The sequence below is a fragment of the Mixophyes fleayi genome, chromosome 4 (assembly GCF_038048845.1).
Source record: "Mixophyes fleayi isolate aMixFle1 chromosome 4, aMixFle1.hap1, whole genome shotgun sequence".
In the NCBI taxonomy this organism is placed as follows: domain Eukaryota; kingdom Metazoa; phylum Chordata; class Amphibia; order Anura; family Limnodynastidae; genus Mixophyes; species Mixophyes fleayi.
Window position 1 is genome coordinate 14,471,833 of NC_134405.1, and position 24,957 is coordinate 14,496,789.

Sequence of the window (24,957 nt, forward strand, 5' to 3'; positions counted from 1 at the left end):
TTCTTTAGTTTGAACTAGCCTATGACCTGTTTACAATGGACCCACCTGAAGCCTGGACCTATAGAAGCAAGCCACGTCACCTGCATTGTTCTCTCTGCAGCACTAAATGTATATATAATCATAGCTGTGCTCCTACAAGCATCAGTCTACTCTGACCACAGTATTCAAGGGTGAACTACTGTGCACTGGTGCCCGTGGGAGCGCAGCGACTTGAAGCGAGCGCATGTGATAGCAGCGATATGTATTTATCTTTTGGTATTGGCTGTACTGTACTGTATTATATAATAATGTATTAAACTGTTAACTTTTTACACTTGCTAAAATAAATCACTTTGTGCTTCGGAAACACAATACAATCGATTGGGCAATGCTTATTTGAAAACGATAAAATTACTTTAATAACAGCAACCTACCAATTTGTGAGGGAATGGGATCAAGAGGACAGGAGGTAGAGTAGGAAGATGAGAAGAGAGTAGAGAGAGTGTCAGAGAGTGCTACAAAGGAATTGAGGCGATTGCTTGTTGAGGGAGATGATATCATTTCAAGTCTGATTTTATTTATTTTGTCCTTGAAATAGGAAGCAACATCCTGGGCACTGATGTTGGTTGGAGGATTTAGTGTGGGAGGATTCAGAAGAGATGTAAATGTGTTAAAAAGGCGTTTGGGGTTAGAGGCCTGAGCATAGAAGAGAGATTGGAAGTATGTTTGTTAAGCAGTGTCCAGAGCATTTCTTTAGGAGTGGTAGATATCAGTATATGTGATGAAATCATTAGAGGTACAAGATTTATGCCAGTGACGTTCTGCTTTACGAGATCGTTTTTGGAGAGTTCGTGTTACTTTAGTGTGCCACGGTTGGCACGAAGTCTACGCGGAGTATGTAGTGTCGCTGGAGCCACTTGATCCAGGGCAGTTGCTAGGGTTTGGTGAAAATGGGGTACTGCCCGATCAGGGGAGGAGAATGTAGAAATTGGGGTGAGAAGGTGTTGAAGAGAGGTGGAAAACTGTTGAAGATCAATAGAGTTGATATTCCTGCGGTTGTGAGGAGGCTTGAAAGAGTTTGACACCAAGGAGGGTAAAGAACTGGGGGTGAGCGCGTAGCTAATAAGGTGATGATCCGAGAGGGGGGGAAAGGAGTGTTAAGGAAATCAGAAACTGAGCATAGTCTAGAGAAAACAAGATCAATACAGTGGCCATCCTGATGAGTAGCGGATTCAATCCACTGGGAGAGGTCAAGTGTGGAGGTTAGAGAGAGTAGTTTGTAAGCAGCATTGGAATGTGGATTAGAAATAGCGATGTTGAAATCACCCATGATGATGGTGGGGATGTCAGAGGATAAGAAGTGAGGGAGCCACGCAGAGATGTGTTCAAGAAAATGTTGGTGTGGACCAGGGGGGCGATAGATGACAGCAACACGCATAGAGAACGGGATAAAAACCGTAACAGTATGTACTTCAAAAGATGTGAATGTGAGTGATGGGACATTTGGTAGAACTGTGAACGTGCACTGTGTGGGGAGAGAAGTAGTCCAACCCCCCCCCCCCCCTCCTTGTCTGCCTCCAGGTCTGGGGATGTGGGTGAAATGGAGACCACCATGTGAAAGGGCTGCAGGTGAGGCAGTTTCTGATTGCGTGAGCCATGTTTCTGTTATTGCTAGAAGGTTGAGGTTGAGGGTGTTTGAGATGTATTCAGTCAGTGTCTGTTTCTTACAGATGGATCCATTAACAGAAATACCCCACAGAGATATCTCCGTCCTCTTTATTCACAGGATTGTACACAGGAAAATCCCATTATCCCACATCAGGTATCAGGTATATGACATTTTAGGATCTTCCTAAATGCCAAAGTGACTTTATTATATTATCTGTAAAAGAGCTGTGTGGATCTTATACACTGATATTCTTCTGTTTCATCTCAAATGATTAAATCAGATATTATTATATCTACTATATAAATGCCTTGTGGCGTGTGTGCGAAAAAAAAACCCAAGCTGCAGCGCCACCTGCTGGGCAGAGTTATACACTGACCTATATATTTCTTGAAGGAGAAGTGACAGTTGGGAGTGGTTGGTGGTTGCCGGGGGTGACAGTGGGGAGTTTTTAACACCTTAAGTAGCTTGATGAAGGATGTGGCGATGAAGATGAAGGATGAGGTGATGGAGAAAAATTATAAGGTGGTGACATGTGAACAAAACCACGTTAAAAAAGGGCGCTTGCGTCGTGAAGTAACGCTCTTCCCCTGAGGAGGCCTGGGCTAGGCCCAAATGCATGACAAGAACCTTTTTAAGACCTTAAGTAGCTTTATTTGACTAGAATGCATGAGTATCATGCACGGGTTAACTTGTATGATATATTTAGTTACCAAAATCCTCTTAATGTTAACTCTCACAAGTTTGGCTCTCTCTACTTCCTATCCTCTTTGTATTGCTTCCTTTGTTCTAGTTGTTTTCTTATATAGTTACTTTCTTTATGGTCTCTTGCATTGATTTTTACTGATTATATTGTTTCTCTTGTCTCTTACTTATCTGTATTTTTTGGGGGCTTATTTATTGTTGATTGTGCGGCGCTGCGGATTCTGTGGCGCCAAATTAATAATTTAAGATAATGATATCGTTATTGACTTGTTGATTATTTAGGGTGACGTCTTGACTGATCTTAAAGTAGAAACGATAGAAGGAGAGGAAGAGACGTGTGTGAGGGGTGATCCGCAGTGTAAGGAGGAGGAAATCCCTACAGATATCAGTACAGGTGAGTAATAAACATATATTAGAGAAAGGAATCACATAATCTACTTATGTAAACAATGTAATCAGTCCATGTATGTTTCTTACAGATGGATCCAGTAACAGAAATACCCCACAGAGATATCTCCGTCCTCTTTATTCACAGGATTGTAGACAGGAAAATCCCATTATCCCACAGAAGTGTCAGGTAGACTTTTGGTCTCACATAATCCCAAAATGACTTTTCATTATATTATCTATAAAAAGCTGTGTGGATCTTATACACTGATATTCTCCTGTTTCATCACAAATTATTAAATCAGATATTATTACATATTTCTCTTTCATCCATCTGGGGGACACTCCTTAACCATGGGGTTGAGTCGGGGGGAGGAGTCTGGCACCCAAAGAGTTAACTTTTTTTTAGCTGACAGCATATCACCCCCGCCAATTCCCACATACCTCAGTTTGAATTGGGTGCCCTTGGAAGAATGTGTTTGAGGAACACCGCTTCCCCCCCTCCCCCCCCTGCTGAGTGAGCACGTGGAAGATCCCTTTTGGTGCCAAAGTTCAAAAGGAGGACAGATGCAACAGTCATCTGGAGAGAAGTGCACTGTTGACACATATCTTCCACGCTAAGTATCACTTTGTTTCTTCTGTGTATGCATGTGTATTATAAGACTATGAGGTGTTGAGAGAACTGTGTTTAAGGAAAACTATAAAGTTCTCCAAACCTGTCTTATTTAATCAGAAATACTATGATATGTTAAATAACCTAGTCTGTATTTTCTGATAAAGGTTGTGGAAGTGTTTGGGCGTGCCAAACATATTGTCTGTTCCAAATGTAATGCTAAATGGGCCCAGGTGTTCTGTGCTAATTGCAGTCATTACTGAAAAATCTGCTGCAGCCTTTCAGCTTGACTAATTATACCTTATACTCTCTATATAGAGGAAAAGGAACAGAAATACTATCTTTTGACTGGTTCATAGATAAATATGTACCTGTATTTTGCGGTGTGGTAGCAAAATGGGAGAAAGATAAAGCAACAGGATTTCACCTAAGTAGAATTTGGAAATCGCTTTTAGCAGAGACACAGAAGGAGATTCCAGTAGTAGGGGAATGTGTTGAGAAGCACCTCTTCCCCTCCCCCGCTGAGTGAGCACGTGGAAGATCCCTTTTTGGCGCCAAGCTATAAAAGGAGGACAGTTGCAGCAGTCATTTGAAGAGAAGTGCACTGTTGACACATATCTTCCCCGCTGAGTATCACTTTTATTTCTTCTGTGTGTGTGTGTGCATGTGTAGACATGTATATTATAAGATAATGATGTGTTGAGAGAACTGTTGTTTATGAGAAAACTATAAAGTTCTCCAAGCCTGTCTTATTTAAATCAGAAATACTATGAATATAGATATAACCTAATCTGTATTTTCTGATAAATTGGAGAAGTTTTTGTGAATTTTGAAACGTGATTTAGTTTTTCTTATCTTGTGATGGCAGATAAAAGCAAAACAACACGTACCAAACATAATGTCTGTTCAAAATGTAATGTTAAACTAACAAGTGAACGGCTGGATCAGGGGGGGATCTGTGGCTCCTGTGAAACAGCCTGTAGACACCTCCACCATAACGGTAGATCCTCCTGAGTGGGCGGCTGCCTTAACACAGGGAGTTAATACCCTTGTAAATCTGTTATCTAGACCAGTTGAGATCCCAGCTACATCTGTGGTTTCTCAGGGTATAACAGTAGGAATGACAGATGAGTCATTTTCCCCAGGGGTCGGTGTATTTCCCTCCCCAGCCCTCCCGGGGGTTTCCCAGATGGGAGAGGTGGGTTGGTCAGCGGTGGCTAAAAGCCTGGACCGGCTTTCCCATCTACTGGAGAACCCCAGACACAAGCGTAGTGTTAAAAGACGTAGACAAACAGCTAAAGCGCTGTGGTCAGTGTCAGACTCTGAGAGTTCCTCAGAGGAGGAGGGGGAATTGTTGGACGATTCAGATGTGTCCATTATAGAGTCAGAAGGAAACTCTAGGCACTAGGGTATGGGCGACCTGGTAAGAGCAGTTCGCCAGACCCTGGGGTTTGCTGAAGTAGAGGAGACGAAGTCCTTGGACCGCTCCCTCTTTAAGAAGGCTTCTAAGCAGTTGGTCAGGTTCCCTCCCTCAGTTGAGTTGAGGGATATTGTAGAGGCCTTTTGGAAATATCCAGATAAAAGATTCTCTATGCCAAGGAAGTTTGGCGTATTGTATCCCCTTCAGGAGGAGGATATGACCCGTTGGGAACAGGTGGCAAAGGTAGATACACCTGTGGCGAGATTGGTTCGTCAGACTACACTACTTGTACCCGGGTCAGTGACCTTACAGGAGGCGACTGACAAGATATTAGAATCCATGCTGAAGTCGATCTTCTCGGCCGCCGGTATTAGCCTCAGGCCAGCATTGTCCTCTACCTGGTTAACTAGGGCCATGGAAGTCTGGGCAGGGCAGTTAGAGTCTGCCTTGCAGGATTCAGATTACTGCCTCTGGCCATGCAGCTAAGGGAGGCAGCAAGCTATGTATATGAAGCGGCCCATAATTCGGCCTCCATAGCTTCGTCTATTTCAGCTACAGCTGTAGTCGCTAGAAGGGCGTTATGGTTAAGGGCTTGGAATGCGGATTCAGAGTCTAAACGATCATTAGAATCCATCCCGTATACCGGTGGGATGTTATTTGGTCCAGAATTAGACTCTTGGATTTTACAGGCTTCAGGGGGCAAGAAGACGTCCTTGCCTGTAAATACTCCAAGACCTAGGGCTAGGCCTAGGTTTAGTTCTTTCAGACAGCCTCCTTACGGGGGCGGGTCTGGCAGAGGCCAGACTACCAGTCCAGGGGCCATGGAATCCAGGAGACAGTCCCGTAGGGGAAGGTCATCCTTTGCCCCTGTGGTTCGGAGAGCTTCTTCCGCCAAGCTGCCGGATAGACCAGCAGCATGACTACCACCCACCTCTGGTTCCAGAGGGTGGGGTGGGAGAACGGCTGCTTGGGTTTGCCCGGCAGCAGACAGGGTCCTCAGTAGACGAGTAGGTCCAGAATATTGTGATAGAATTCATGGGACCAGCTCACCTCAGGTTTTGAAAAAAATTACCTCGCTGGCTTCTGTCAAAGCAGAAAGAGCTCAGGGCTGTCGATTTGCTTCGTTCAGACGAAGCTATACAGGCTTAGAATGTCCAGTAAGGGAAAAGGTTTTAGTCACACCCGTTCAGGGTGCTAAGGCTAGACGAGTTGTTCAGTCTATGACCGAACTTCTAGAGTCTGAAAGGGTCACAGAGAATCCCTTGTCTAAGAATGAGTTTCTTGAGACTAGTGAGGGACTTGGTACGCAGCAGAAGGTTGTCTTCACAAGACAAGTTGAGGCCCTAGATGGAGTGGACAGGCAGGATCCTGTCAGACAAGAGGCTGTCAGTAGCCAGGTCTTTGAAGCTGCTGGGAAAGATGGTGACATCTTTCGCGACCTTACCCTGGGCAGGGTCCCACCCCAGAGGAGCATTCCCGTGTTCGAGGTACCAGTGGAGGAGGTAGGTCCTCAGCTGGTGGTTGCTGGACAGGAACCGAACAAAAGACAGGGAAGTCCCAGAGTTCTGCGCAAGAACAAGGGATCCACTGGTAAGGGACATCCAAGCAAGGCCTTGGGGCTGCAGGTAAAACCCGTAGAAAGAGGACCCTCAGACTCCAGGAACAAAGACAAATAAATATTTGCACGTAGTGAGGGCATTACGTATATATGTTAAGAGATCTGCAAAGATATGTAAGAAAGAGTCTCTATTTGTGTTGCTTGACTTTTCCAAACGGGGATGGCCAGCATCTAAGCAAACTATTGCCAGATGGCTTACCCTGACTATCAGGGAGGCTTATGTCCGTATTAATCTCCCTGTGCCGAAACGTATTGTTGCCCATTCTACCCGGTCGGTTGGGGCGTCTTGGGCGGCTCGTAATGGAGCCACGGCGGACCAGCTGTGCAGAGCAGCCACCTGGTCCTCGGTCTATACCTTTACGAAATTCTACCAATTTAATATATTTGCGTCTGGGGACGTCTCCTTTGGCCGTAGTGTTATGCGTGCAAGGAGATCAGAGCGGTCCCACCCTTCAGAGGGATTGCTTTTGTAAGTCCCCATGGTTAAGGAGTGTCCCCCAGATGGATGAAAGAGAAAACGGGATTTATACTTACGATAAATCTTTTTCTCTGAGTCCATCTGGGGGACACTCCGATCCCCCCCGTCTTTTCGTTGTTTTGTCTCCACTCCCCCCTCTGTTGAGTGGTGTGTCTTGGTTGATTGGCCTATCTTCCTAATGATTTTTGTAATCAAACTGAGGTATGTGGGAATTGGCGGGGGTGATATGCTGTCAGCTGAAAAAAGTTAACTCTTTGGGTGCCAGACTCCTCCCCCCCGACTCAACCCCATGGTTAAGGAGTGTCCCCCAGATGGACTCAGATAAAAAGATTTATCGTAAGTATAAATCCCGTTATTTGTATTGTTTTTTGGGCTATTTAGGATGATGTCCTGACTGATATTAAAGTAGAATTTACAGAGGGAGAGGAAGAGACGTATGTGAGGGGTGATCAGCAGTGTAAGGAAGAGGAAATCCCTATAGATATCAGCACAGGTGAGTAATAAACAATAATTTATTCTACACACTCCTCTGTCAGTACAAACTAATGAGGAAAATGTATCTATCCAATAGGAGAGTCCGGAGCCATCAGCACCTATTAGACTCCTGTTCTCCTCCTCATATTATATCATTGTGTGCTACCATCCCAGACATCTGACCAGTCTCCTCACATCATATCATTGTGTGCTACCAGCCCAGACATCTGACCAGTCTCCTCCTCACATCATATAATTTTGTGCTACCAGCTCAGACATTTGACCAGCCTCCTCCTCACATCATATCATTGTGTGCTACCAGCCCAGACATCTGACCTGTCTCCTCCTCACATTATATCATTGTGTGCTACCAGCCCAGAGATCTGACCAGTCTCCTCATATCATATCATTGTGTGCTACCAACAAAGACATCTGACCAGTCTCCTCCTCACATCATTTCATTGTGTGGTACCAGCACAGACATCTGACCAGTCTCCTCACATCATATCATTGTGTGCTACCAGCCCAGAGATCTGACCAGTCTCCTCCTCACATCATATCATTGTGTGCTACCAGCCCAGACATGTGACCAGTCTCCTCCTCACATCATATCATTGTGTGCTACCAGCCCAGACATCTGACCAGTCTCCTCCTCACATTATATCATTGTGTGCTACCAGCCCAGAGATCTGACCAGTCTTCTTCTCACATCATATCATTGTGTGCTACCATCCCAGACATCTGACCAGTCTCCTCCTCACATCATATCATTGTGTGCTGCCAGCCCAGACATCTGACCAGTCTTCTCCTCACATCATATCATTGTGTGCTACCAGCCCAGACATCTGACCAGTCTCCTCCTCACATCATATCATTGTGTGCTACCAGCCCAGACATCTGACCAGTCTCCTCCTCACATTATATCATTGTGTGCTACCAGCCCAGAGATCTGACCATTCTCCTTCTCACATCATATCATTGTGTGCTACCAACACAGACATCTGACCCGTCTCCTCCTCACATCATTTCATTGTGTGCTACCAGCCCAGACATCTGACCAGTCTCCTCCTCACATCATATCATTGTGTGCTACCAGCTCAGACATCTGACCAGTCTCCTCCTCACATCATATCATTGTGTGCTACCAGCTCAGACATCTGACCAGTCCTCCTCACATCACATCATTGTGTGCTACCAGCCCAGACATCTGTACAGCCTCCTCCTCACATCATATCATTGTGTGCTACCAGCCCAGACATCTGACCAGTCTCCTCCACCCACTGTCTGGTGTATCTTATGGAATGTCAGTGACACCATGAAATTACCCATGGACCTCATGTACACTACCTCCTGTGACAGTATTTATCACCATCTGTGACAGGATGGACCGCCTATGCCACCCTGTCTGTTGTTGCTGGGAACCGGCTGGGCTTACTTTGCCACCGTTCCCTTTCGTTATCCCAAATGTGCCCTCTTGCCGCAGTAGGAGGGACTTTTAATGCTGCCACCACTAAACTCCTTTATGGCGCTCAGAACCACTTTCCTTCTGGTTAACTGTCACTGCTAGTGTACACTGGGGCTGGTAACTCCGGACCTCTTACTATGGATCGGGGTTGGCCTATCACACTGACCAGAGCTGCAGGTAGCAGGCAGAGCAGTGGTACTGGAAAAGCTTGGGTCCAAACTTCAGAATCAGCCGAGGAAACGGATTAGATTTTAGGGTCTAATCGGCAGGTCACAGGATTACAGCGATATTGAAGAAGTTGTCAAGCAGGTCTTTGAAGCAGAGTGATGTTTATTGCTCAAGTGTCCTGACAGGGACGGTCCCACTGATTTAAGGTATCAGTGGTCAGGTCAGATGGAACATCAGAATGATACATTTCAGTGTACAAGTCAGTGCATTTATACCTTTCAGAAACATGCTATTTTTAGCATCAGGATATTCTCTATTTACACAAACATAGATTTACATGCATTGCAAAGCCACTAATATTTATACTTGGCTATGAAATTCTTAAAACCCTTGCTGTGATTTCCTGGATATTGTTTCAGAAGCAGGAGACCCACTAGCAAGTCAAAAGGTCTGACTGGCATGAGCACTTCAGTACTTCGCCGAATACCCATTCCCAGAGAACAGCAAAAAAAAACCCCAAAACAAGCTACTTCCCCACATCACAATACACCAAAGGCTTGGTAAACACAGGCTTATTGTATCAGATATATACATCAGAAATAGGCTCATCCTATAGCAAGATTAATCAAGAGACGAATTTCTTCCCCTGGTCTCAGAAATATCGATTTCCTATCTCACAATATCAAAAAATAAGTGCACGTGCAATTACATTAAGAAGTGCCCTGCGCTATTTGCTTTAAATACATTTTTACCAAAAGTTATTTAATAGTGATCCAGTCACAACATCTCTCTGTATTACCACATGTGACATTGCCATGAATATTTGATCCTCGGCTGTATATTATCAGTGTAATACTAATGTAGAAAATAAGATTATTCTCCTCCCTCTAAGATCATATATACCCCATCACAAAGTACACTCCACACAAACTCCACCTGCCTGCACACACCTGTCATTGCACAATAGCCCCCCTCTAGTCTACGTGCTTGTATGCTCTATACAATTGCTCTTTATTCTGCTGATCTGACCCTGTACAGTGCTTTGCCCTTATACTTTACTTTGTGCTGTTGCCCATCTGTGCCCTACTCCATTCTCCTAATCTGTCCTGATACTCTCCTTTGCTCTGTGCATGGATGTGAGACCTAAGAGTAGTGTAAACCCATATTCCATACTCACTGCTAATTTCACCCATGTCTACTCTACTTTTGAGGCTCCAGTGTTTGTTTGTGAGGGCAGTGTCTGATTGGACAATGTCACTGGCTAATGAGTCTTCCTGTTCTAGGATGCTGGCTGGGCAATGTGTATGATTAGGAAATGTTACTTGTCAGTGTCCGCATTTGGCTGGAATTGTCCAAGCTGGATGCAATTTGCGTGTCACTGTGGCTGGGCTTATACAATGTGCTTGGTAATACAGTTGTATAATTATAATGAAGTGTTTGTAGTTTGCAAATTGAAATTAAACAGCTGGACATTTCAACCTACTCATAGTAACATACATGATATGGGAAAAGTATTCGGACGCTTAACCATTACACCAACAGGGACTGTAATGACATTGTATTCAAATACATATACTTTAATATGGAATCGGTCTCCCTTTTTCAGCAATAACCGCTTCCACTCTTCTTGGAAGGCTTTCCTCAAGATGTTGGAGTGTTTGTTTCTGTGGGAATTTGTGCCCATTCATTTTGTAGATCATTTATGAGGTCAGGTACTGATGTTGGACGAGAAGGCCTGGCTGGCAATCTCCGTTCCAGTTCATCCCAAAGGTTTTCGATTGGGTTGAGGTCAGGGCTCTGTGCGGGCCAGTCAAGTTCTTCCACACCGAACTCATCAAATCACATATTTTTAGTCCTTTCTTTGTGCACTGGGGCACAGCCATTTTGGATTAGAAAAGGGCCCCTAGCTGTTGCCATAAAGTTGGAAGCATAGCATTGTCCAAAATGACTTGTTATGCTGAAGCATTAAGTTTGCCCTTCACTGGAGATAAGGGGCCTAGCCCAAACCCTGAAAAACGGCCCATACCATTATCTCTCCTCCAACAAACTTCACAGCTGGCATAATGCAGTCAGGCAGGTAACGTTCTCCCGGTATCCGCTAAACCCAGACTCGCCCATGTGACTGCCATACAGAGAAGCGTGATTTGTCGCTCCACAAAATACCTTTACACTGCTCTACAATCCAGTGTCAGTGTGCTTTACACCACTCCATGCAACGCTTGGCATTGGTCTTGGTGATGTGAGGCTTGCATGCAGCTGCTCGGCCATGGAAACCCATTCCATTAAGCTCCCGCTGCACAGTTTTTGTGCTTAGATTAATGCCAGTGGAAGTTCAAAACTCTTCAGCTTTGGAATCAGCAGAGTGTGGGCAACTTTTAAGCACCATGCGCCTTAGCAGTCATTGACCCCGCTGTGTGATTTTATGTGGTTTTCCCCTTCGTGGAGTTGCTGTTGTTCCTAAACATTTCCATTTTCTAATAATATCACTTACAGTTGACCGTGCAATATCCAGCAGGGATGAAATTTCACGAACCATCTTATTGCAAAGGTGGCATTCTATCACAGTACCACGCTTGAAGTCACTGAGCTCTTCAGGACAGCCCATTTTGTATCACAAATGTTTGCATATGGAGACTGCATGTCACGGTTTGGTACACTGGATTCTTGGATCTGCACAACTTGGCGCTACTCCCAGCAGGGCGCGGGGTCTAATGGACGGATGGTATTCACCAGTGACCACCGCAAGGTGATTTGGACTTAGCGGCGTCCTCCGCCCGCAGGTCGCGGCCCCTACCAGGAGTGTAATGCGAGACCCTAAAGGAGATAATAATAAGATGTTATGAAGAGACACAATGGAAGTAGATGGAATGTAAACTCTCTGGCCGGAGGGCCAGGGGAGACTGTATACAGGTGGAGCATAAGCTCTTCAGTCAAGTAGCGGAGTGAAGACAGATATGGGGTGAACAATTCAACTAGCGGGTTAATGGAGGCTAGTGTGGCTGGAGCAGTACAGCCTGTAGTGTAGTGGCACAAAAGATAGGTGCAGCGTGAAAGGTTCAGCTAGCAAGGTAACAGAGGCAGGTGCAGCTTGAGCAGTATAGCCCGTAGTACAGCAGCACAGCGGAGACAGGTGCAGCGTGGACAATCCAGCCAGCAAGGTAACGAGGACAAGGAAGCACTGAGGATCCAAGGTTAACGTACAGGAGACAAGACTATGTCTAATCAGGCAGGCATGCGCAGAACCAAAGCCAGGACGCCAGCAGCTGAAGTATGCTTCAATGGGGAACAGGTGAGCGTTTCAGTCTTCGGTTGTGGAAGCCGAATGAGCGCCGTGTGTTAGTATCCCCCCTTTAAAGGTGGGCACAGTAAAAGAAATACGGGTAGAGGAGAAGCGGTTGATGACCAGTGGTTTCAACAACCAGACATGAAAGGAATTAGAGATCCGAAGGGCGGCTGGTAGAGATAATTTAACACATGCTGGATTAATGACTTTGGAAATGGCATAAGGACCAATAAACCGAGGAGCAAACTTCATACAAGGAGTTTTGAGGCGAATATTCTTTGTAGAAAGCCATAACTTTATCACCAATCTTGAAAGCAGGTGCAGCCCGGCGTTTCCTATCCGCCGCAAACTTGTAACGTTTAGAAGATTTCCTGAGACAATTCCTTACTTGATTCCAAATTGACACAAATCTACGCTGAAAGGCATTAAGAGCAGGAACCTGGGTGGGAGGGAGGGAAGTAAACTTAGGAAATGATGGATGGATGCCATACACAATTGTGAAGGGCGATGCAGAAGTTGATTTGTGAAGGGCGTTGTTATGTAGAAATTCAGCCCAAGGTAGGAGATCTACCCAATCATCTTGACTAGCAGCGGAAAACATTCTGAAGAAGGTCTCTAAATCTTGATTAACGTGCTCAGTCTGTCCATTAGACTGAGGGTGATAGGAAGATGAGAAATTCAACTGGATGCCGAGAAGTTTACACAAGGCTCGCCAGAACTTAGACACAAAGTGGACTCCACGATCCGAAACGATTTCAGTGGGGCAACCATGCAACCGAAAGATCTCCTTAATGAACTGCACAGCAAGGACTGAGGAAGAAGGAAGGCCAATGAGTGGGATGAAATGAGCCATCTTTGAAAAGAGATCTACCACAACCCAGATGGTGTTATGTTTCTTACTAGGGGGTAGGTCGGTGATAAAGTCTGTGCTAAGGTGAGACCATGGTTTGTCCAGAATAGGCAGAGGAATTAATTGCCCTGTAGGCGACTGACGGGAAGGCTTATGTTGGCAACAAGTATTACACGAGGAAACAGACTCCTTGACATCAAGGTGGAGCTTTGGCCACCAATAGTTCAGAGAAACCAATTCAGTGGTCTTACGTACTCTGGTATGACCAGCAAAGCGAGCGGAGTGGAACCATGTTAGAAGTCTTCTTTGGAGATTAGCTGGAACAAAAGTCTTCCCAGGTGGTGGTGAACAGACAGGAGTCAAAGTAGATGTGAGTAGACACTTGGGATCCAGAATAGGACGAGATGATGTTTCTTCAGTATTAGCATCAACAGTGAAAGCCAGAGATAGGGTGTCAGAACGTTGTTCTTATCTTCGGGTTTAAATGTGATTCGGATATCAAAACGGGAAAAGAAAAGAGACCATCTAGCTTGTCTAGGATTTAGACACTGAGCAGATTGTAAGTACAGAAGATTTTTATGATCTGTAAAAATAGTGACGGGGTGTCTGGCTCCCTCCAATAGATAGCGCTATTCCTACAGGGCTTTTGATAGCAAGTAACTCTTTATCTCCAATAGCATAATTTTTCTCTGCCGGTAGAAATTTCCTGGAGAAAAATGCACAGGGATGAAACTGATTAAGATGAGATTTTTGGGAAAGAACAACCCCTGCTCCTACATTTGAGGCATCAATTTCAAGAAAAACAGTTGAGAAGTGTTGGGTTGCTGAAGAATGGGTGCTGAAGAGAATGCTTCTTTAAGAAATTCAAAGGCTTTTAGGGCCTCCGGAGGCCAGGATTTAGGATTGGCACCCTTCCGAGTAAGGGACACAATGGGTGTCACAATGGTAGAATACCCTTTAATTAAGCGTCTATAATAATTTGAAAATCCCAAAAAAATGCTGTACAGGTTTCAGACCCAAGGGAAGGGGCCACTCAATTATGGCTCATACTTTTTTCGGATCCATCTCTAGTCCCGTGCCCGAGACTAAATAGCCAAGAAACGACATCTGTGGTTGTTCAAACAAACATTTTTCAAGTTTACAAAAAAGTCGATTCTTGCGGAGGCATGAGAGGACCTCTGCCACCTGAATCTGATGTGACTGGATATTTTGAAAAAAAATCAAGAGGTCATCTAGGTAAACTACAACACAGTCTCGAGGAGGAATTTGACCAGGTTGAAGGTCAATAGGGCAGTCCCAGGCTCGATGAGGAGGAAGATGTTCGGAACTGGTTTTATCAAAAACATCCAAAAATGATGAATATTACTTTGGAAGGAGATCAAACTTGACTTCTGGCGAAATGCTAGTAGAGGCCAGGGGGTGAACATGAGAAAGACAATTTTGGAAACAGTTTGGACTCCATGATAAGATTTGGGAAGTAGTCCAATCCATCTGAGGTGATTGGAGCCAGGGCAGCCCCAAGATGACCGGACTGGTGGAGGATGGTAAAACATGGAAAGATATCATCTTTTATTGTAGTGCTCCTACTTGCAAAAGGATAGGCTTAGTGCTGATCTTGATAAGAACCTTGGAAATACAGGATCCATCAATAGCAGTAACAGATACAGGATGCTCTATGGAAGATGTAGCCAAAGAACTTTGAGACACGAGGGAAAGAGAAATAAAATTCCCAGCAGCTCCTGAATCCAATAAGGCATAGGAATGGATGGGGCTTGAAGGGCCATACAATGTAATAGGGAAGGAACAGACCTTAGGTAAACTGGACTGAGGATAGGATTTAATATTGCCCAATCTGACCTCTCCGGAACAAATTAGGCTTTGGCGTTTCCCGACTTCTTGGGACAGTTGTTAAGCATGTGCCTTGGATCTGCACAATAAATACACAGTTTATTTATAAATCTTCAGTCGCGCTCCTCCGGAGTCAAGCGGGACCGTCCTAGTTGCATAGGTTCATCCTCAGAAGAAAAGTAACGAGTTATTGTCCTGGGCATATGACGTCGAGAACGATCCTTCCCAGCAGCTCTTTCGCGGAAATGAAGGTCCACACGGTTACATAAGGAAATTAGGGCATCTAAAGTAGTTGGTAATTCCCGAGAGGCCAGAGCGTCCTTGATTTTATCGGACAGTCCTTGCCAAAAGGTAGCCAACAGGGTGTCATTATTCCAGCGCAATTCAGATGACAAAGTGCAAAAAGTGATGACAAATTGAGCCACGGATCGTGGCCCCTGGCGGAGTCTAAGAATACTTGATGCAGCACATGTAACACGACCAGGTTCATCAAAATGTTTTCGAAATGCAGCTATAAAGTCCAATGTTGCCTAATCGTGAATTCCACGACGTGTTCTCGAAAAAAGAAGCAGACTCTCTACCCCCACACCGTAGCTACGATTGCTCCATTGATTTGGTTCCGGATGCCAAGCTTCCTAAGGGAAGATTATATGCCTTGTCTATTCCCGAGACTAAGTCTATGGATGAGTATGTGGAGGAAAACCTACGTAAGGGATTCATTCAACCATCCAAATCACCCGTAGGAGCGGGTTTCTTCTTTGTGAAAAAAAAAAGATGGGAGCCTCCGGCCGTGCATAGACTATAGGGGTCTAAATGGGATTACCGTGAAAAATACCTATCCGTTGCCACTCATCTCCGTGCTGTTTGATCAGCTCAAATTAGCCACGATATTCTCCAAGATCGATCTGCAGGGAGCATATAATCTGATTCGAATCAAAAAGGGCGATGAGTGGAAGACGGCCTTCAAAACTCACTCGGGCCATTATGAATATCGGGTCATGCCCTTCAGCCTATGTAACGCCCCCGCATTGTTTCAAGATTTTATTAATGATGTCCTACGAGAATTCCTGGGGAGATTCGTTGTAGTGTATCTTGACGACATTTTGATTTATTCCCAGTCACTGGAGGAACACCGTACTCATGGCTGACACCCGGGCACAGATCAGCAAGGAAAGGTAGGGTTGTTATATATATCTATAGACTCTTATGGGAGTCTTATATATTTACTGTATTGGTACTGGCTTGGTTTTTGTCAGCATTGTGTCAGTGCAGAGTCATACAGTGGGAGGGGTTTCTGTTATCATGATTCCTATTGGCCCTTCTTGATATTTAAGGCAGTGAGGACTGAGCCTCATTGCCAGTTATAGCTTCCTGTTTAGCTAGGCTCCTGTTCCTGTTTCCCTGCTCCTGTGCTTATTCTATTATTGGATTTCCCGTGTATGACCCCTGGCTTGTTTTTGGACTTTGTTGTATTGCCTGTGACCCCTGACTTCGGCTTGTTCTCTGATATCCCTGTCTGCTGCCGGCCCTTGACCTTTTGCCTGGATCTCACATCGCTGTGTTCTACTACGCTGCCTCAGGGTTCTCCCCAGTCAGTGCACACTACACAACCCTCTGTTCATCTGCAGCCAAGTCTGTCCCCACCACTAGGGGCTCCAGCGAACACCAGACATCGGAGCAGATTCCGGGTTCTGTCGTGCTGACTGAAGGAGTTCCTAACATAAAGGCAGTGCTGTCAGAAAGGAGGGGATCATCCCGCTCCCAGAGGGGAGAAGCCCAGACCAGGGCCTGACCAGAAAGCAAGGATATTAGATAAGCGACCTTAGCCTTTTGGGTAGGAAAATTCTGAGGTTGTAGTTCAAATTGAATCGAACACTGGTTGAGGAAACCTCTACAAATCTTGGGGTCCCCATCGAACTTAGAAGGAGAAGGAATCCAAAGAGTAGAGGTGGAATTGGTGGGTATCTCAAGAACAGGAGGTTCGGGTGCTGGAATGACAGGAAGAGGTGCGGAAGAAGCAACTTGAATAGAATCTATTCTGGAGGCCAGTGTTTGGAAACACTGAAAAAGTTGTGGCTGACCAGCGTCTTGTTGTTCCACCCGGTTGAGTAAATGTTGAAGCATGTCTTTGGCCGAAGGCTCCCCAGTAGAATCCATTATGGCCTATTGATCCTGTCACGGTTTGGTACACTGGAATCTTGGATCTGCCCAACTTGGCGCTACTCCCAGCAGGGCACGGAGTCTAACGGACAGATGTATTCACCAGTGACCACCGCAAGGCGATTTGGACTTGGCGGCGTCCGCCTGCAGGTCGCGGCCCCTACCAGGAGTGTCAGGCGACACCCTAGGGGAGTAAATAATAAGATGTTATGAAGAGACACAATGGAAGTGGATGGAATGAAAACTCTCTGGCCGAAGGGCCAGGGGAGACTGATGGATACAGGTGGAGCGTAAGATCTTCAGTTAAGTAGCGAAGTGAAGACAGATGTGGGGTGAACAATTCAACTAGTGGGTTAATGGAGGCTAGTGCAGCTTGAGCAATACAGCCTGTAGTATAGGGACACAATAAGGGTAGGTGCAGCGTGAACAGTCCAGCTAGCAGAGTAACGGAAACAAGTGCAGCTCAGGCGGTTGGGCCCGTAGTATAGCAGCACAGCAGAGACAGGTGCAGCGTGAACAGTCCAGCCAGCAAGGTAACAGAGACAGGTGCAGCTTGAGCGGTATAGCCCGTAGTACAGCAGCACAGTGGAGACAGATGCAGCGTGAACAGTCCAGCCAGCAAGGTAACAGAGACACGTGCAGCTTGAACGGTATAGCCCGTATACAGCAGCACAGCGGAAATAGGTGCAGCGTGGACAATCCAGCCAGCAGGGTAACGAGGACAAGGAGGCGCTGAGGATGCAAGGTTGATGTACAGGAGACAAGACTAAGTCTAATCAGGCAGATAACTTGATCAACAGGCCCTGAGGAGAAAGAGGAGAAGTGCCTTTTCAAGGTTGGAGCCAGAACTGAGAACCAATGGAAAACATGCAGAGGACATAAAGGCTTAGGGTCTGCGCATGCACAGAAACAAAGCGAGGACGCCAGTAGCTGAAGTATGCTTCAATGGGGAACAGTTGAGTGTTTCGGTCTTCGGTTCTGGAAGCCGAATGAGCGCCTTGTGACACTGCATGGCTAGGTGCTGATTTTATACACCTCTGGCAACGGATCTGATTGAAACATCTCATTTCTGTTATGAATCCCAGTGCATTCACAGAGAGCAACGGAAGTGTAAAGCAAAGTGTCTTTATTAAGGTAAATACACAAACAAGGAAAACTCAGATCCACGGATTAGAACAGGTTTCCTAAGGAGACTGTATAGTAAAAATGGCAGGAACAGGTATAATAAGTTTTACCCCAGTCCAGAAGGCACAAGGCTGTCCAGGAGAGCAGACAGAGTCCAGGGATCAAGCAGTGATCAGACAAACAAATCCAAATAGCCAGGTAGAGATCAAGCAAATTAGCGAGGTCCAGAAGTCTGTCCAAAAGGTCAGGGCAACAGGCAAAACAGCGTGGTCCAAGGTACAGGCAAATGATTCGGGGTCTCAGGCAAGGTCCAAGGTACAAGCAGGAGTCATACACAGAAGTTCAATCCAGCAGGTATATACCAAACAGCACAGGAGCAGGATAGCAGCAGCCAGGAACAAACGGGATGAACTGCACAGAGCACAGCTTGAGGCAGGTATTTAAAGCAGTGTGACAGGTGCAGTTCTAATTAGACCTCAGGCAAGAAGATTAACTCCTTCAGGCATACTGAAGAGTTTAGGAACAGCAGCACCTCTGGTGGTATAAGGTACTGCTGCTAGATATAAAACACAGGAAGAGTTGTAACAATTTCAATAATTAAAAGGTGAGGCCAAATACTTTTGTCCATATAGTGTATGTTACTATAATTTGGGGTATAATATGTTAATATGTTAAACAATGTAAAATACAATGTCTATACCCATACATTTATTTTATTTCCAGCAGATGGATGCAAACACAGGAATATCTCAGATGGAAAATTAATTTTATCTACAGATTTTGAAACAGAAGATAACAACATCACACAAGATTCTCCAGGAGGAAACCTCACTACTCTAAATATACTTCCAATACTTCACACAGCAGATAAATCATCTGATCGATCTAATCATGAGGAATATTCTCTTGATAATATAGATACTGTTACACATAGTACAGCTCATACAGATGATAAAATATTTCTATGTTCTAAGTGTGGGAAATGTTTTACACATAAATCACATCTTATTGAACATCAGAGAATTCACACAGGTGAGACACGGTTTACATGTTCAGAGTGTGGGAAATGTTTTACATGTAAATCATCTCTTGTTAGACATCAGAGAACTCACACAGGTGAGAATCTATTTACATGTTCTGAGTGCTGGAAATGTTTTACATGTAAATCATCTCTTGTTGCACATCAGAGAATTCACACAGGTGAGAAACCATTTACATGTTCAGAGTGCGGGAAATGTTTTACACAGAAATCACATTTAATTGAACATCAGAGAATTCACACAAGTGAGACACGGTTTACATGTTCAGAGTGTGGGAAATGTTTTACACGTAAATTATCTCTTGTTAGACATCAGAGAACTCACACAGGTGAGAATCTATTTACATGTTCTGAGTGCGGGAAATGTTTTACACATAAGTCATATCTTGCTGAACATCAGAGAACTCACACAGATGAGAAACCATTTACATGTTCAGAGTGTGGGAAATATTTTACACGTAAATTATCTCTTGTTAGACATCAGAGAACTCACACAGGTGAGAAACCATTTGCGTGTTCTGAGTGCGGGAAATGTTTTACACAGAAATCACATTTTATTGAACATCAGAGAACTCACACAGGTGAGAAACCATTTGCGTGTTCTGAGTGCGGGAAATGTTTTACACAGAAATCACATTTTATTGAACATCAGAGAACTCACACAGGTGAGAAACCATTTGCATGTTCTGAGTGCGGGAAATGTTTTACACAGAAATCACATTTTATTGAACATCTGAGAACTCACACAGGTGAGAAACCATTTGCGTGTTCTGAGTGCGGGAAATGTTTTACACAGCAATCATCTTTTGTTAAACATCAAAAAATTCACACAGGGCAAAAGTTATTAGATACGAAACAAGTTTGATTACATTAATGTGTATATACTGTGTGTATATATATATATATATATATATATATATATATATACAAGTTAACCCGTGCATGATACTCATGCATTCTAGTCAAATCAAGCTACTTAAGGTGTTAAAAAGGTTCTTGTCATGCATTTGGGCCATAGCCCAGGCCTCCTCAGGGGAAGAGCGTTACTTCCCGAAGTAAGCGCCCTTTTTTAACGTGGTTTTGTCCACATGTCACCACCTCATCATTCTTCTCCATCACCTCATCCTTCATTTTCATCGCCACATCTATCCAGATGTCTATCCAGACACAGGGATCTCTCTCAGCGGTCCTGAGTATCACACTCCTCTCACTCTGTCACCCCCGGCAACCACCAACCACTCCCCACTGTCACCCCCGGCAACCACCAACCACTCCCAACTGTCACTTCTCCTTCAAGAAATATATATATTTTTTTTTAAATCTTTATAAACACTTTTAACAATTAACAAATTAAATTAACAAATTAAAAACATCTTAGTATACCAAATTTCAGCCCTTTCTGAATTTTGTTTTCCACACACACTAAGAATTTAGTAGGTCAGTGTATAACTCCGCCCAGCAGGTGGCACTGCAGCTTGGTTTTATTTTTTCCACACACAGACAGACTAACACACGCCACTAGACATTTATATTATAGATATATATATATATATATATATATATATATATATATATATATATATTTTATTTTTTATTTATTTAGTGTTTTTATTAAACAATCAAAGGGGTAGAACAAAACTTTGTGTTGTCTGAGTACATAAAATACCTTATTAGAGGTATTTTTCTACATTTGTTATAAATATAACCTACCAGAATAGAAGAACTAAGATATTGTATCTTTAAGACTTAGGAAGAATTAAAATAGGAGAATGACGTGTACTTCCTGCGTCACTGTGCACACGCTATCTTTATATCCTTTTCCTAGATGGGTTTCTTACATAACCACACACTTTTATCTTTCATAACCTAAACCTTCTCCAGTCCTTTACACTATATTAAAATCCAGTTCTCACAGGGTTCTCTATATAATATTTACATTGTACATAATTAAGAAGATTCTTGATTTGTTCAGAAATATGATTATCTCACTTTGGGTATAAAAGATATGTATGCTAAAAATAGACTCTGTGCCTTATAAAATGCCAGCTGATTCTGACACCTTTATGACAATCACGCTGTAACCTGTACCGAATAAACAACTACTTTGCATCTAAGACCGTTCATTGCCTTTTGTCCATATTGTTCGAATACAACAAGTATTTGTCAGGAATATCCCCCTCTGGCTACCCCCTGATTTAATATCTTATCCTATATTCACACCGTCAAACAATATATCACCTGTCACAAACCGCACTATGCGCACTTGTGGCTTGGAAGTGTTTACTGTATGAGGTTACCCACGATTCCAGCACTCAGTCTCTTTTTCTTTACCTATCACACAGGTTATAGACCTGCTGAATCACCCCCACAACAGCGCTCACACCCCCACACACTTCAGGTTTGCCACCACCTATTGAATAAGAACAATAGAACCCCAATATACTGTCTCACACTGGCATACAATGAGCACTCCTTGTTACCCACAGGTTAGCAAGGCACACACCAGCAATCAAAAGGTTAACACTTAGCCCCTCAAAGCTCTGTGACACAAATGTACATGCAGGCACACACTCGGCTAGGTATACCAATGTATTCACGATTCACACCTCTGCAGTGAAAGGTTTAGCATGGTCAAGCAATCTCTTCTAGACAGGCGGTGAATTCATTTAGAGCAAATAATAATCACTATTACATTTTTAGATTTAATATACAAAATGTACAATGCTTATGGGTTAATAAAAAAAATAATTAATAAACAATTGACATAACATACACAAGCAAAACAGTTTAAAATAAAGGGATTAAATTCATTGTATAACTTACAGATAAGTGGTATGTTCTGAGCCAAGGGAAATTGTCTTGAAGATGGACAGTTTAGCAATAATGATTGATTTCCCAAAAGACTGACAATTTCTTGTAACTGGTCTCCGCTTGTTAAAGACACCTTTACACCACTAGGAGTTGTGGTCTGTGACACTTTTTACAATCACCATTTGATTGTTGCCTGATTTACTACCCAATTCTATTATGTGACCTAACTTTTCTGTGTAGCGTCACACAGACCCAATTTTATTATTAATAAATCTCCTATGAATTTATATACAGATGTAGGTACAGGGTATCGTTGAGCTTATACTAATTTCCTCAACTTTTCTGTGTGGCAGAATTCTTAATTTGACATATGAGCTGCTCTTCATCATGCTATTGAGCAATAAGTGGTTAATCACTACTTTTATTGATGTTAAGTGGCATATCTGAAAACTTAATTATTTTGTCTATATAAAATATAGCCAGTCATCACATGGTCTCCTTGTGCCAGACAACATGTTGAGCGATTCCTAAAAGTCTATTCAGGTGTCAAAACTCCAACCTATGCCAGGATATAGCTCATCCTATGAGGTCTTTGAAGCTGACACAGGTGACACTGTTATCTTCTAACACCGGGATGTGCAGAGCCACCGAATAAACATCCAACAGACCCTCTGACTTCACATTTTACACTTTAGTAGCTCAATTTATCAATGGATTCCTTTGATATACCATATTTACACTGCAGTTAAAATTAGGCCTTATTCCCCCTAAATATGTTATAGGTTGATCCTTATAACTGTAATTCATCTATGATCACTACAGTATTAATTTCTTTCTGTATCTCATAAATGTGTAAAATCTTTTTGTGTTTGGATATATGTATACATGTGTCCCAGGTAACATTAAACTCATACATATTTTCCAATATGTAAATGCACTGCTAATCCTATATACAATCCATACAGAATCAACACAAAATCCTCACTATATCAGAAATGCATAATACATAACACCATTGTTCTTGTATTATGTGCATACATATCAACCTCCATATATTCTCCATAGTACATCACACTACAGCATAGATATTATGTATCTCACACCGGGGCTATTTTGACAAATCACGGTGACTATAATAACTCATAAAACACAAACTCCACTTTACCATTTAAAACACCATATTCCTGATTACAATATCCACATTGTATCCCATAAATGATGTGATCACTGCGAAAACTAAAGGCCATTAATCTTTTCTAATTGTCCTTGATCTCTCTGCTGCATATGACACTGTTGACCACTCTCTTCTTATACAAACTCTACAATCCCCAGTTCTTCAAGACACTGTCTTATCCTGGTTCTCATCCTACCTATCTAATTGCTCTTTCATCTTTAATTTCTCTGGATCCACCTCTGCTTTGCTTCCTTCATCAGTTAGAGTACCACAAGCCTCAGTGCTAGGTCCTCTGCTGTTCTCTATCTACACCACCTCTCTTGGAAAACAAATAAGCTCCTTTGGATTTCAGTATCTTCTCTATGCCGCTGATCCCAAATATATCTATCCTCTCCTGATCTCATCATCATTGTTGGCCCGTGTTACTGACTGTCTTTCTTCCATTTCATCTTGGATGTCCTCTCGCCAACTCAAACTTGAAAAACAGTTAATATTCCCACCCGCCAACAGAAGTTACCTACCTGACCTGTATCTCTGAGCTCCAATATGCAGCTCAGTCTGCTGGGACCCCCAGGAGGCGCTGCATCTACTGGATTCATTTGAATCCAGGAGGCTGTGTTATAAACCCCTCCGCTATCCACTGAAAGCTAGCTGCCGGGGGGGGGGGTGAAGACTCCACAGCAGCTCCCGCTGGATCACCAGAGAAGATAAGTGCATTTTTATTATTAAATATACATTTTAAAAACACTTTTACACTTTAAATACATTTTACACATTTTTAAACTCCCGGCGCTGAGTTAATCCTTTCAGCGTTGCACACCAGTTATCTACCGGCGCTGCGGCCCCTGTACATCAAACATATTAATTTTATACATTTACACAATATACATTTACACACTCCCAGCACCCACGATCGGGAGGTAACCCTTTCGGTGCTGCTCGCCTACACACATTTCACTTAAAATATTTAAATAAACATTTACACACTCAGCGCCAGGGTTTAACCCATTCAATGCTGTGGCGCCAGGTATTACACTCCTGTCGCTGCAGCGCACATTAAAAATACATTATATAAATGTTAATGGTGATGTTCAGTTCTTCCATTTCACCCCTCTCTCTTCTAAGACCATCTTGTTTTTAGAGCCGTGTACGTCCAGATGCACCATTAATGAATAATCATAAGAGAATCTGACTCCTGAACGTGTCCTAATATGTAGATTTTTATTTAAAAAAAAAATCATCTAAGAATGATTTATTTACTTGCACTGTAGGGGTCCCTCAGCAAGAGAAACAGTATAAATGAAGGTGAATCCCATCACTCACAATGACCTCGGCACTCTGGGGTACAAATAGAAAGTTAAAAGAAGAGAATCTACGCAGGGACAGATGTGAATGGCTCCTATCCTATGTACAGCATATTATGATTAATGCTATATAAATATGATGATAATAAATGCTGCAACAAGACTGATCTTCCTCTCTCACCACTTCACATCTGCTGCACCACTTTGCAAATCCCTACACTGGCTCCTTGTGTCCTCCAGAATCAAATTCAAATTACTCACCCTTACCTACAAAGCCCTCAACAAAACCACCCCTGCATACATCTCAGATCTCATATCAAAATACGCCCCCTCCCGCCCTCTTAGATCTACCTCTGACCTGCGCCTTGTCTAATCTCTGGTAACCACCTC

At 43.5% G+C, this 24,957-nt stretch overlaps 2 protein-coding genes across 2 annotated transcripts in view; both read left to right on the top strand.

Annotated features, from left to right (window-relative positions):
* The window catches only part of LOC142151049 (uncharacterized), a 97,026-nt gene that overhangs the window by 12,916 nt on the left and 59,153 nt on the right, over positions 1–24,957 (top strand). The window lies entirely within an intron of this gene.
* Positions 1,545–20,555, top strand: LOC142151055 (uncharacterized). The gene is made up of 5 exons (XM_075206346.1): positions 1,545–1,808; positions 2,633–2,744; positions 2,830–2,927; positions 7,248–7,359; positions 18,966–20,555. Exons 1-5 carry the CDS (start codon positions 1,569–1,571, stop codon positions 20,141–20,143), a joined length of 1,740 nt encoding a protein of 579 aa, XP_075062447.1. The 5' UTR covers positions 1,545–1,568; the 3' UTR covers positions 20,144–20,555.

Bases quoted from the DNA above. Each gene is read 5' to 3' on its own strand.
- LOC142151055 (XM_075206346.1), top strand. From the start codon at position 1,569: ATGTGGGTGAAATGGAGACCACCATGTGAAAGGGCTGCAGGTGAGGCA. The intron at 2,745-2,829 runs GTGAGTAATAAA...TGTTTCTTACAG, and splicing joins CCCTACAGATATCAGTACAG to ATGGATCCAGTAACAGAAAT. The intron at 7,360-18,965 runs GTGAGTAATAAA...TATTTCCAGCAG, and splicing joins CCCTATAGATATCAGCACAG to ATGGATGCAAACACAGGAAT.